At 36.6% G+C, this 14614-nt stretch overlaps 1 protein-coding gene across 1 annotated transcript in view; it reads right to left on the bottom strand.

Moving 5' to 3' along the window:
• UPF2 (UPF2 regulator of nonsense mediated mRNA decay) overlaps positions 1 to 14614 on the bottom strand; it is a 112743-nt gene that overhangs the window by 18112 nt on the left and 80017 nt on the right. The window contains exons 15-19 of the mRNA XM_030321117.1: positions 14130 to 14313; positions 8714 to 8853; positions 5140 to 5244; positions 4741 to 4839; positions 1610 to 1777 (exon numbers count right to left, since the gene is read on the bottom strand). Of these exons, the coding sequence (XP_030176977.1) occupies positions 1610 to 1777; positions 4741 to 4839; positions 5140 to 5244; positions 8714 to 8853; positions 14130 to 14313 (696 nt within the window). The remainder of the gene's footprint in view (positions 1 to 1609; positions 1778 to 4740; positions 4840 to 5139; positions 5245 to 8713; positions 8854 to 14129; positions 14314 to 14614) is intronic.

Below are 14614 nucleotides of genomic sequence, written 5' to 3' on the forward strand. Positions count from 1 at the left end.
CCGAGCATTCCCCCCAACCTGACATTATGTATTTCTTCACTGTTTGCCTCCCAGCACCAGAATGAAAGCTCCCAAGAGAGAAGGAACTCTAGTGACAGTTGTACTTTCTGCACATGGGGCAGTGCCTGGTACACAGCAAGTGAACAACAATTACCTGTTACGTGACTGTGTGAATGAATATGGAAGCCAGGCATTCAACTCGTCTCTAAGTTGTGGTGGCTGCCATATTTCGTAGAATCTGACGGTCCATTAATTGTAAGATACACCATTATATCACACATCACTAAAACAGAAAAAAATGCTGCCAGTTATAAACGCTAAGAGGCAGCTTGATTTCAGAAATGTTGAAATGTGAAAAAACTCTTAGAGAATTAGTAATATGTGATATATCCTACAGTTGAGTCTGAGAGTTGGGCTTTATTTTCTTCATAGTATTTTTCACTCCTTGCAAATACATTTGTCAACCTTAGCAAGATGTGAGCTCACAAGGGCAGGGACTTTTATTTATCACCATAGCCTCAGCACCTAGAACAGTATTTGGCACATACGAGATGCTCAATAATATTTGATGAATGAATGTATGAACCAAAGTATGAATCCCTAAACTAACAGCTTAGCAGTCAGGGAAATGATTTTGAGGGCCATCTGTAAGACATGGGAAACAAGGAGGAAGCAGTATAAGGAGAATGGAGAAGGATTAGGGGTCAAAAACAATGATTTTCAAGAAAAATCTTAACCACGAACATTTTCTTGAGATGTATCTGTCATCACCCTCCTTTCCTTTCCCACCCTGAGTTTACTTATGAAACCTTCCTCCTGAAAGTCAAGGGATTTATATATTCTAACAAATACATATGAATTCAAAATTTAAATGTCCTTTCCTTTTAAAGAATAAATAAAAATAAATAAATAAATAAATAAATAAATAAATAAATAAATAAATAAAATCCATTCAATGGGGTGCCTGGTGGCTCAGTCAGTTAAATCTGGCTTCGGCTCGGGTCATGATCTCACAGTTCATGAGTTTGAGCCCTGCATCAGGCTCTGTGCTAACAGCTCAGAGCCTGGATCCTGCTTCAGATTCTGTGTCTCCCTCTCTCTCTGCCCCACCCGTTTGCGCTCAGTCTCTCTCTGTCTCTCAAAAATGAATAAACATTAAAAAAAAAATTTTAGAAAAAAAATACATTCAAAAGAAGTCAGCTGTGTCTTCTATACATAATAAAAAATAAAATTACTTCTACACTGAATACTTTATTTCTTTATTTTTAATCTTTATTTTTGAGAGAGAGAGAGAGAGAGAGAGAGTGAGAGTGAGTGAGAGTGCGAGCAGGGGAGGAACAGAGAAGGAGACAGAATCTGAAGCAGCTCCAGGCTCCAAACTGTGGCACAGAGCCCAACGCGGGGCTTGAACTCATGAATCGTGAGATCATGACCTGAGATGAAGTTGGATGCTTAACCAACTGAGCCACCCAGGCGCCCCTACCACTGAATACTTTACATGTTTCCAACTCTTCTCCTCTTATAGGCAAAACATAACTTACAACCTATAAAACAAAGTTATTGCTTACACTTGATAAGTAACAATTACCTGTGGTGGCCAGTTTCTTACCTGTTGTTTATTGCCTTTTCTTGTTAACATGACAAAGGGCATAGTGTCTGCAGACTCCGCCTCTCCCTCCCCACCACCGAGTGGTGGCCCTTTCCTCAGCTGGCTTTTGAGATGCAAAGGAATAGCAACATCAAGTTGGTGCACTTTAACAGATTCGCCACTTCGTTGCTTAAAGATAGAAATGAAAAAATATAAATACTCTAACGTACACAGGGATATATGTAAACATAAACTGAACAATTCATTCAGTGCCATTATTTCTTAAAACACAATGATCATTAGAGCCAAAGTAACCTGACGGGCAGCTGAGACAGAGGCGCCCCTCCTCTGCCCCCACCTCTTACGTATGGCTGGGAAGACCTGTGCAAGTCCCCAGTGACTGGCTCTGTTTACCGGTGCAGCTCAAACACACAATGCTGTAGGTTCTCCTGACTCCGCATGCTCCTGAAGTGCATACCCGCACCACATATCTTCCTTCATACTTCTCATGTGTCACAAGTGTCTGCTTCTCTGTGACAATCCTCCACCAGACTGGCGGGGTTCTGCACTGAATACCCTTTCCCTGGTGTTTTAAATACCCTAGTGGTGTTTTAAATATTGCAGGTGCTCAATTAATATTCAGGAATGAATGGAATCTATTACTGTTCAGATTAACTTTGTTTGTTAATAACAAGTTTTCAAGATTGACACTGGATTCATTAATCAATTATTCAAACAAACCTTCAGTGAAGACTTGTGCGTTGGGCTTATTACTTATTACTTGAGATACTAATACTAAAAAGACAGTCTCTATCCTCAAAGAGCTCAAAAACTGTTAATTAGGATAGAGAAATAAATTAATTACAATTCATCCAAGTCATGTATAACCTGTTTTGGGGTGAAGTGACTATATAGGCCTGGCTAGGAGTGGGTGGATGCTGAAACTTCACAAAAGACTAAACAAAACTGGGACGTCTGAGAATGTCTTTAAGGCTTCATAAGACTTCTTGTAAGCAGATGGCAGCAGAGCAGTCTGGGGGATACAGAGGGAGTTTAGGAAGGGGAGGACAGGTCCAAAAGCAAGGACATGAAACAGCATGGTACATTTTGGAAACCGCACATAATTTTCTGTATTTGCTGAATGGAGCACAAATGAGGAAAGAGCTGAATGTAATTCTTCAAATCTAAGCAGGTAATGCTAACAGGCCACGAAGGTTTTGAAAATGCTTTACCACAATTTAAATGGCCTTTGATATAGGCTCCATATTTGCAAGAGACCTAAATCAAATAAAATGGTAATAAAGGGGTAAGGTCTTATTGTTTATAAGTTCCAATTTGTAGAATTTGCTTGAAGCTCTCCCAGATTCATAAGATTTACAAAGACTTTTTAACTTAAAATTTCAAAGGATCATGTTAGATCAATCTTTATTTGTAAATTAACTTTTTTTCTAATTATAAAACGAACATATTCTCTTTGTAAATTATTTAAATACAAAAATACATCAGCCAGTGTCTCCATACCAACCCCTCCCTCACCACGCTCCAAGGAACAACAACCAGTATCAATGGGGCGTGTTCTCCACATTTTTCTTGAAAATACTAGTAACACACATGTACACACAAGCTCCATCTATGCATACTGTTCTTCACTATATACATGTTTTTCTTCTTTTTGATTCTATATAACGGGCATCTTTGTGTTGAGTATATACAGAGCTAATTATATGGATATTCTCTTATTTATATAATTGGTTCTCTACTAAACCTACTTCCCCATTACAGTATGACATCTTTATATATTTAACTTCATATACTCGGGTGAAAATTAGTTAAGGGTGGACTTCTAGATCAAAAGCCATGCCTATTTGCTAGGTTTACTAAGTTTCTCTCTAAAAAAGATGGACTGATTTACATATTCCAAATACAGATATTTACCCATACTTAACCACAATGGGTAGAATCACTTTTCACATCTTAGTATCTGATGATCTGACAAAAAGGTTCTTCTTAATCTGCTTATCTTTTGATTATCAGTGAGCTTTAGCATGACTTTATTTATTGTTTCAATCAACAACAAAAAAAAACCCTGGGTCATTCATTTGTCCTCACCGGTGTGTAGGACCTGCTGATATAATACAGCCGTTACCCTACATTATACAGTCTGTTTCTGGTCTGGCATTTCTCGTGGCATTCTGGGCTAGAAAGCAATAGGGCAAGATGGCTGAAAACAGACTACACCACTACTACTCTTGTGGCCTTACTGTGGCTTTAACTGAAACGTAGCAATACTAATAGTGTCTGACAGCACTGTATGAAGAAGGTGAAGTCTTAATGCAATAATCAACAGTCTTCACAATTATTAAGATTTCTGATAAGTTTGCAGTTAATTCCGGTGTGGATATAAAATAGAAATCCAGCTTTATTTTTACTGACAATCCATTGAATAATACATTTTCCCTCAACTGACTTGCAGTGTTGTCTTTACCATATTATTAAATTGTCATGTTTTAGGTTGATTTTGGACTTTCCTATTTCATTAATCCATTTATTCTTGTGCCAATCTATTATTGTGTGTTTAAAATGTTTTATTGTCTTACTGAGTATCTTACCCGCCAGCTTCCAGAAGTTCCCTAGCTATTTTGTTTATTCATAATTATTCTGTATCACTGGGAAGATGGAGCTTTTTATAAAATCCAGTGTATTAATGTCAAGAATACATTAAACAAAATTTCTTTAAACATCAAATAACCAATATTCCTCTAAATATTTATAGACAAGTTATTCAAATTTTAAATCAAGCTTAATAATTTAGTGTATTACATTTCCCCAAATATTGATCTTTGGCCAAGTTTGAATTGTAAACAAACTGTAAGTAAAAGGTCTTAGCAACAGAGATAGGACTTCAGAGAAAAAAGGCAGACTGGTACAATGAAATTACTGTTCGAAGTCTTACATTAACTACATTTTCCCCCCAGTGTATCCCAAAGAAATGTGCACATCAGGAAAAGTATAAGAAGTACTGGCAGACGCAAACTGTACTGTTGCTGCAGAGGCAAATGTTAAGCTATAGAGACCCCTGTAACCACCACAACTGAATGTGTTGCAGTATCCTGTAGGGAGAGGACCCTCTGGAATAGGGGAACCGCTCGTACCTGAAGGTTTTCCAGCATCATTTTATCCAGAGCTTGAATGAAGTCCTCATCTTCCACACAAGGTACATGCTTAAGTCCACCTCCCTTAATCATTACCTCCTTATTAAAACAAAACAAGAAATCAGACCACAAATTGTAACCAGAGTTTTGGATGGCAGAGTCTTTTGTATGGATAACTTGCTCAACATAACTCAAGGAACAAGTGAGTAAAATGTGTAACACTACATGTTTAAAAAAACCTGTTAATACAGTAAGGTACTTAGATAGGAAAACAAATTGAAATGAATTTCCAAAAGAATATTTTTCAATAATCACAAGAAACACAACTTCAGTGGCTAAAACTGAAATACTAATGAAAATATTGTGTGACCTCAAAAGCAAATTTTCAGCCATACATACAGTATTTTCTTCATCTGTTTCATTCTCTTTATTTGAATCTGTAAGGTAATCGGTATTCTCTTCCTCTTCTTCCTCGCCCTCATCATCATCATTATCAGAACCCTCCTGAAATTATATAACATTAGAAGATTAAAACATTTCGAAAAGGGTTACTATATTTTACATTACTTAAAAAGATTTAAAAATTTCTGTATAATTGTTCATTATTCTCAAGTTCCAGCCTTTTATGTGGTTTGCCTACAATTTAGGGCAAAGTCAGCTGGCAACATTAGCTGAAAACTAATGCACACCAGTAGCCGAAAACCCATTTCACTATCTTCCACCGATCTAATAATACAAAGATCCATTGTAGAAACTCTTTTCCTTGAATTCCAAAAGGAATGAGCTTCCTGAACCTTTTGTGTTATTTCTCCTCCCTGGCTGTTTTGAGACTGAGTTTCTCATAGTAGTTCTTTAATACTCAACTAACTCTGGAATGAACGTCAGTAAATAGTTCAAATTTAGCCTGGTTAGCAGTGGAAAGCAAGGACAGTAGATTTATAAAGCACTACACTGTACAGAGCACAACAGCCTATAAGGTGTTCTCACATACTTCATTTTGTTTGCTTTATCCAGTTCTAAGAAGGCAGGATGAGACCTCACGCCCCCATTGTTATACATGAACAAACTAAGGCTCGGATAAGTTAAGTGACTTGCCCAAGGACACACTGCCTATTAAGCAGGAGCTAGACATTCTGCTCCCCCTCACCACTTCTCCCCATCCTCTCTTGTCAATACCCCCACCTCCTCTTCGATCAGCCAGATTTCCTTTCAAACAGAAGACTGAACAGAACCCCAAAGGATATTTCAAAAGGGCAGACACATACAAAAGCACACAGTTGTGCCCCATCTGTGCAGCCTTTCACTTCCAACAACACAACTCACTCTCACTTGGTTCTGTAAGTGTAAAAAAAGACTACACTAAATCCAGCATCTTCTCATTGTGCCAAGACAATGAATGTGAATGAGAAATAACATAACAATTTTAAAAATCCAAATAGTGTATTATAATTTACTATACTGGTATCTGGAAACTTATAGAGTTTCTAAAGTGGAAATACTCTGGGAATGTACAGAAATGCGTTTACTTTTTTTCAAATGCATTAACTTTTTTTTTTTTTAATGTAAGTCTGTAATACACAACCAAATTTGCAACAGAGATGCTCTTAAATTTGCCCTTGGAAAAAAATTAATCATTTCTTAACACTTAAATTAAATGCATTGGGGCACATGGGTGGCCCAGTCAGTTGAGCATCCAACTCCTGATTTTGGCTCAGTTGATGATCTCACGGTTTGTGGGATTGAGCCCCAAGTGGGGCTCTGCGCTGACAGCATGGAGCCTGCTTGGGATTCTGTCTCTCCCTCTCTCTCTGCCCCTCCCCTGCCTGTGCTCTTTCAAAATTAAAAAAATAAAATAAAATGCATTAACTTTTTCTCCTTACCCTTTATTTTTTATAACTCAGGCAAACACAATGGATTAATTAACTTCTGAAACTGAAAGGCTGGACAAGAATCCCATTGTCCTAATCCTTATTATACACTGACATAATAACCTGTGGGATCTGGAAGTGAACGGACTGCAAAATCTAAGCTGGCTAAGGAGAGCAGGAGGGGTCAGCACAGGACCAGTCACACCGTCTGAGTTCAAATACTGGCTCACCACTTACTACTCTGAGATCTTGGGCAAATTCACCTATTTGTCCCTTATTTTCTCACCTACCTCACAGGGTGGTATGAGAAATGGTAATGTAAATAGTGTTTAAAAAAGTGACTATGAACAATGAATACTCGATAAATATTATTGCTATTATAATGATAAATCTTGTATTTAACCTGCTAAATTGTATAAATGCTAAAGAAAATTCAAATTTTAGAAGAACATTTACTTAATCTTGAAAGTCATTTTTAATTTATGTAGCTGATATTAAGGAGGAAATATTCTGGTTGTTAGCTGCTGGGGAGAACTTCAAAATGCCACGTGGAGCTTGAAGGAGTGAGGACCAAGATGAAAACAAAGAGCACAATTTGTCTGAAGAGTGAACTCCAGCCCTTTTCTTTCTCAGCTGAAACAAGCGGTTGCAGAATTTCTTATTCACTGCTATTAATCAACCCGCTTTCTCTCTTTAACAATGTTCTCCCTATGCTCAGAGAGCAACCATGGGAGAGGGTGGTCTTCAGTGGGAGGAGAAGCAAACTATGCAACTTCACTTATTAAACCACATCTCTCTCACTTTTGCTCCCAGACAAGGCTCATGCAATGCCGACCAAACACTGAGTTTTTTTCCACTTAGCAAACACACTGTATCATGTATGACATTCAACTGCAATTGGAAAAGTAAGCAATGGTTAAAAATCATACAACTTTCAGCCTGGGTGGCTCAGCTGGTTGAGCATCAGACTCTTGATTTAGGCTCAGGTCATGATCTCACGGTTTATAAGATCCAGCCCCATGTCTGGCTGCCACTGACAGTGTGGTGCCTGCTTGGGATTCTCTCTCTCTGCACCTCCCCTGTTCAAACTCTCTCTCTCTCAAAATAGATAAATACACTTTTTAAAGATACAATTTTCAAAATTATAAAGTTCACTTTTTAAAAGGAGGAAATGTATTTAGTGAAGAAAATGTAATACATCCCAATTCTTCAAATGAGGAATTTATAGGAAAGCAAGTCACTTTTTTTTTTAATATTTATTTATTTCTGAGAGACAGAGAGAGATAGAGCATGAGTTGGGGAGGGACAGAGAGAGAGAGGGAGACACAGAATCTGAAGCAGGCTCCAGGCTCTGAGCTGTCAGCACAGAGCTCGACGCAGGGCTCGAACTCACAGACCACAAGATTGTGACCTGAGCTGAGTTGGCCACCCGATCGACTGAGCCCCCTAGGGGCCCCGCAAGTCACTCTTTGAAGTCACATTTACTAAGGCTGTTTAATTTATTAGATTCTGTTTATGTAACTGGTGTAGTAGCAAAATCCAAAGGCAGCCATAAGATTGGTCTGATACACTCATCTCCTTTTATTATTATAAAACACTTAATAATCCAATTTAAATTATATGGTTGAATGTTTCTACAACAACCTCATTTTTTTAAAAGAACAATGTAGGGGCGTCTGGGTGGTGCAGTCGGTTAAGCGTCCGACTTCAGCCAGGTCACGATCTCGTGGTCCGTGAGTTCAAGCCCCGCGTCAGGCTCTGGGCTGATGGCTCGGAGCCTGGAGCCTGTTTCCGATTCTGTGTCTCCCTCTCTCTCTGCCCCTCCCCCATTCATGCTCTGTCTCTCTCTGTCCCAAAAATAAATAAAAAACGTTGAAAAAAAAATTAAAACAAAACACAATGTAATGTCTACCTATTATATGGAAACCAATTACAGAAACATTCCAGTTCTAAATTTTTATCATTTATATCTACTTTCTCAGGAAACTTTCAGAGTTCGCAGGTTGGAAGGAGATCTTATTTTATGCATTCAAGGAAATCTTGGCTCAAATAATCAAGATACTCTTGTACAAATGTACCTATTTGCTATAAATAAAAGTCATCACCTCTTCTTCTGGGTCATTTACTTCACTTTCATTTCCAGATTGTTCTTCTGTTTCAGCTCCTCCTTCTTCTTCTTCTTCATCCTCTTCAAGATTTTCTCCTTCCGTCATAGACTCTTTTGAATCTTTATCATTTACTAGGCCTTGAAATGAAGAGAAAGTGAAGAAGTATATAAAAAAGGATAAATTTTCTTTTCTTTTTTTTTTTTTTTTCAACGTTTATTTATTTTTGGGACAGAGAGAGACAGAGCATGAACGGGGGAGGGGCCGAGAGAGAGGGAGACACAGAATCGGAAACAGGCTCCAGGCTCCGAGCCATCAGCCCAGAGCCCAACACGGGGCTCGAACTCACGGACCGCGAGATCGTGACCTGGCTGAAGTCGGACGCTTAACCGACTGCGCCACCCAGGCGCCCCAAAAGGATAAATTTTCAATATTATACCACTTAATTTAGAAGTATGTATTAAAGTAACTCAAAAGCCATTTTCTCAGAATAGTAAAACAAGAATACAATTTAAAATTATTTTGAGAAACATTTTACAAACTAAAGAGACCTTCATTTCAACAAAAAAAATCAATGATACATTATATATATGAACCAACATATATATATATAAATACATATATAATATGTACATACATACACACACACACACATACACACACACACAAATATATGTGTACTTTTTTTCCAGCTTCTGTTTATCTCCATCTCAGATGAACATGTCAAAAAGTACTAGCACATAAAATGCCGCCTCAACCATGTAAGAGAAATCACATTTGGCTATCAATTTGAATGTCTGCAAATTAAGACTAAGGGAAGGAGCCAAAGGCGTGTCACCAAAGTGCTTAATTTTTTTTCCTCAGTAACAGCATTCTCCTCCTAAGGGAACCCCCGGGCTTGAATTTGCTCCCACCTCCTATGTTCAGTCACATCTCACTGCCTAGTCAATTCTTAGTTAACATTGGAATTCCAAACGACTCTCTCTACTTTCAAGATGCCTCATCTGATCTGACTTTCCCCTTGTCTCTCTCTAGCCTTCTCCTATAGCTGGGCCTCTTCTGTCACAAAGCATACTATCTTGCAATCTTGTTCATCAGATACTCTTCTCAATGCAGAGTGTCCTTCACTATGTACTTTCAAGTCCTATACATTCTCTCAGTTCAGTCTAAATTTTACTTCCTGAATACACATAATGAGTACCTGAATCTATTACTCTTCCTCCTATCTGCTCCTAAAGCTCTTGGAGAATTTCTCATGGCACTTTTCATCTAAGGATACACCATGTAGTATTTTTTCTAAGATTTCATAAAACATGACATCAGATTATAAGACCCTTCACTACAAAGACCTTGTTTTACACATTCAAAACTTATCAGAGGCCATATATTGATAAACACAGGTGTTTAATAAATACTTTATTTAGACTCTTAGATGATTAGGGCAAAAAGAAACTTTAGCAACCATGAAATGATTTAACTCTTTCATTTTATGAGGAATGTTGAAGTTCAGAGAGTTTCAATAATTAACTAACCAATAAAAGTAAAAAAAATTATTCCAGTGTCTTAAGTCTAAGAAGTTAACTGAACTGACAAAAACATGAGTGTACAGAGTGATTAAAGTAGGTACATTCAAGTTTGGAAATAAAATTTAAGAAAAGATGGATAATGCTCGGAGAGAAAGGTAAATTAATGCTGAGAAAAGAAGCTGGTGTCTCAGAATGAGAATCCATTAACTTAAATATTTATTTTCTCATCACTTACTAGATTTCACAGACACAAATTTAGATTTTACATATATAAATTTTATTTATTTGCTTATTCATTTATACAGACTTTAAGAAACAATATTTGACTGTTCTCTAAGTTATCAAAGAGAGGGGCATCTGGGTGGCTCGGTCAGTTAAGCATCCAACTCTTGGTTTCTGCTTGGGTCATGATCTCGGTGTTTTGTGGTTGCGAGCCCTGCACTGGGCTCCGCGCTGGCAGCGCAGGGCCTGCTTAGGATTCTCTCTCCCTCTCTCTCTGCCCCTCCCCTACTCGCACTCTGTCTCTTTCAAACAGACAAACAAAAAAATTAAGTTACCAAAGGCAAAAAATTTAAAGTCACGACTGCCTAAATCTATTCTTTCAAGGTTTATTTTGAGAGAGCAAGTCGGGGGGTGGGGGGAGTAGAGAGAGTGAGACAGAGGATCTGAAGCAGGCTCCACGCTGACAGCGGTGAGTCCAATGCACAGCTGAAACTGAGAAACCATGAGATCATGACCTGAGCTGGAGTGGGACACTCAACCGACTGAGCCACCTGGGCACCCCACGACTGTCTAAATCTAAACATTCTCGGTAAAAATATCACGTACTGATAAATTCACATGGCATGGGCTATTTTTATGCTTTTGTTACAGCCATTTAAAACATGCTGACCCCGAGAACACTGTCAATCTAAAATAAACAATGAAATAAAAATGTATACCCACAGGACATAGGGATAAAAATACAAAAGACAAACAATAAAACGCTGCTTGGTGCTTCAGATAGTAGTAACTGTAATACTTTCTTCTAGACTGCTTTAGTTTATATTTCTCTGCTTACTAGACATGTTGAGCATTTCTTCCCATACTCAACATGTCAGAGAGAGCACAGTCTTTGATTTCTGGCATCAGGTAGCACTCAGTAAGAACACTTACTCTCCCCGCCTTCCCTTATCATGTTCATTTATTTTTTGGGATATTCTAGTTTATTACCAATTTGCCTGTGCCCTTTATGTAAGTGAAACAAACCTGACATGCAAACTGTCCTCATTTTAATTTCAGTTATTTTTCTATGGTATAAAAGCTTTAAGCACCTAGATCTGTGGCCGTGTGTGTGCTTTCTTCAATTGTTTTAGAATTTGGGAAAATTAACACCTCCAAATATTTGATAATCATATATCTTTTTAAACTTTTTAAAAATAAATACTTAGCTCCTTAATCCATCTGGAGTTTGAGGATATCAGATGTGGCTCTATATCAGTTTTCCTCCTATATGCCAACCTGTTGCCCTTATGCTATTTTTTAAGATTCTTAGTTTAATATACACTAAATAAGTTTATATTTAATTGGGGATGCTTCTAGGCCTTTTATTCTATTCTACTGAATTTCTCATTTATGAAATACACTGTTGGCTTTATAATTTACTCATGAGTCTTCTTTTTTTTTCACTTGTTTCCCTCATTTCTGTTCCTTATATTATTATACAGTCTACAACTTCCATGCCTGATTAAATTATATTGCCTATTACCACTTTGTTTTTTGTTCTTAAACTGGAAGAGAATGTCTGAGCCAATAATTCTATGTCTTTCTTGAGAAAACCAAGATGCACACAAAAATCACACAGAAATGTTATTTATACTAATGTAAAACTGGAAATAGCCTAAGTATCAAACAACAAGATTAAATACATTATGGCACATTCATACAAAGGAATATAACCAATTTAAAAAAAATTAAGACTTAGAAAAATATTTCATGTCAGGAAGAAATTTCATAAGTATTAGGTAGAAAAAAATCCGGTAATATAACTACAAACATGAAAAAATTTCAAAAGAATAGAACATGTACCAAAAAATGTTAACACATGATTATTCTTATGTATGAAATATGTAATTTTTGTTTTCTCGGTATTTTTCAGGATTTCTGCCATGAATAAGTACTACTTATAATAATATTAAAAATGACTTAAAAATCTTAGGGAATTTTGTAGTGCTTTCTCATTAACTATTAGGTTTACATCGGGTTGTTATAAAGTTAAAATAATAAAGAATTTACAAAGTGCTTGAAAACAAAAAAAAACTATCAAGGATACTGTATTATCTATCAATAGGAAATATAGATTTAATACAATATATAGAATATATTATATATATAATATAATCTATAATATAATATAGATTCATTCATGTAACTCTTCTTCCTGATATTTAGACTCTAAAGCAAGAGAAAAATGGGACTTGGGAGCATATTGATTCCAGTTGCCATCATCTTTAGAATTTCATTCACAAATGGTGGCCTATTTTTTCCTTGCTATATTCTAAACAGGAACAGACCCCTCAAAAGAAGCTTGCGGTCCTTTCATTTAACCCTTTGCTCTACAAAGGATAATGCATACCACACTCTTTGCTGCTATCAAACTGGGTGTCAAACTAGTGCTATCTCATGCCCACTACACAGAGAGAACCATTCATGAAAGTTTTTGGGAAACAAGACTAAGACTTAACTATATTAAAGCATGTTAAGTAAATGAAATAAATAAGTAGATAAATAAGTACTTTGCTTGAAATGACCATTTTATACAATTGGAAATCTGAAAAGGAAAGAAAAAGTGCTGACTTGGGACAAAGTTCAAAGAACAAAAGAATCACATATGTCCTTGTGGGTGGAGTGGTAGAAAAGTCAATAGTTACACAATCGGTAGCACCTTTAAAAATACTGCTCAGTTAGATAACAGTAATCATATTCTCCAAAGGAAGATGGATCTTTGGAGAAAGAAATTCTATTAAAATGCTGGATATAATAAGAAAAACAGTTTTAAAGGAAAAAAAAATCACAAATGCCTTTGCCATGAAAAGTAGTTTTTCATATATGCAACATAGTAAATTTATGCAATTAGTGTAACTGGTGAAGCTTAAGGATCTTTCGGCGACAGACATATGGGTGCTGAGTGCTAGGAGGAAATAAAACACTAGCTTAACAGCCTAAAAGCATGTCACTTTGAAATGACTACACTAAAACATACTAACATGCTAAGAACTATTAGCAAGCAAACAAGACTTGAAAGACTACACCTCATTCCAGTTATTTCCACTGACAAAGTTAGTCAGCTCATTTAGTCCCTTGTGGGAACTGTTCAAGAGCTAACTCTTATTCCAGAATAGTTGCAGAGGGATGTGGAGAAAGTAAATAGACCAAGTCTCCTGTAACACGTTATTTCTCACATTTTCTCTAGTCCTTAGAAAAAGAGACAACTCTCCCAGGGAATTAGGTCTGAAATTCCACAAGGTAGTTCCAAACTTCTAACAGATACTCCTCCCTACAGTGTCATGCCCAGGTTGTCTTAGGAAATAATACTTGTTGAAAATATATACATACTGTATATATAAGAGAGGCTTTAATCAAAAGTACTTTGTATTAGCAACCAAAAGTCCTAAAATTAAGAAAGGCTAACAGGATTGTGTTTTTTTCCATCCCTACTTACATGACCGCTTTCCTCCAATTTGGGATTATTCAGTGAAATCAAATATGCCACCCAGGTCTCACCTAACACTATTAAGTAACACTCAACATTGAAAATAGGAAGTATACAAAAGCAAACTCTGATAATATGAAGCAAATTCTAAAAACAATCTGCCAAATATCATCTTCATTTTCTTTAATTAGTTGCTTACCTAGTTTTATTAAGAATTCTCGTTCCAAGTCGTGTACCTGCCTGATGGATTCTTCCAGAGAATTACAGAGTTTGATCTTTGGTCTTAGCAGTTCTAGTGTATCACTGATCATGTAATCTATGTCAATAGGAAATGGATGGTCTTTCGTCCAAACCTCCAAACTTTTCTTCCACCAAACATAACGCTGATAACAAATGAAAAATAAATTTAGCAGTAAGAAATTGTTAACCAAAATACTTTCAAATAATAATCTGTCTTGTGATGTTACCTAGTTAAAATCATAAATAAAATACCAAATAAATTTCTAGGTACTGACACAAGGCAGAAACCCCACTCCCAAACCAGGTTTAAATACTGATTTTACAAAACAACCAGATTCAAAGCCATAGTTTTGATACATTTTCATCATTTTCTCTATACTACCTGCTTTGATTTTAATTTTAAAAGGTCAATTAAAGTATATGAAAATACAGTTTCTGAAATAC

Source organism: Lynx canadensis, chromosome B4 (genome assembly GCF_007474595.2).
Source record: "Lynx canadensis isolate LIC74 chromosome B4, mLynCan4.pri.v2, whole genome shotgun sequence".
NCBI classification, from domain to species: Eukaryota; Metazoa; Chordata; class Mammalia; order Carnivora; family Felidae; genus Lynx; species Lynx canadensis.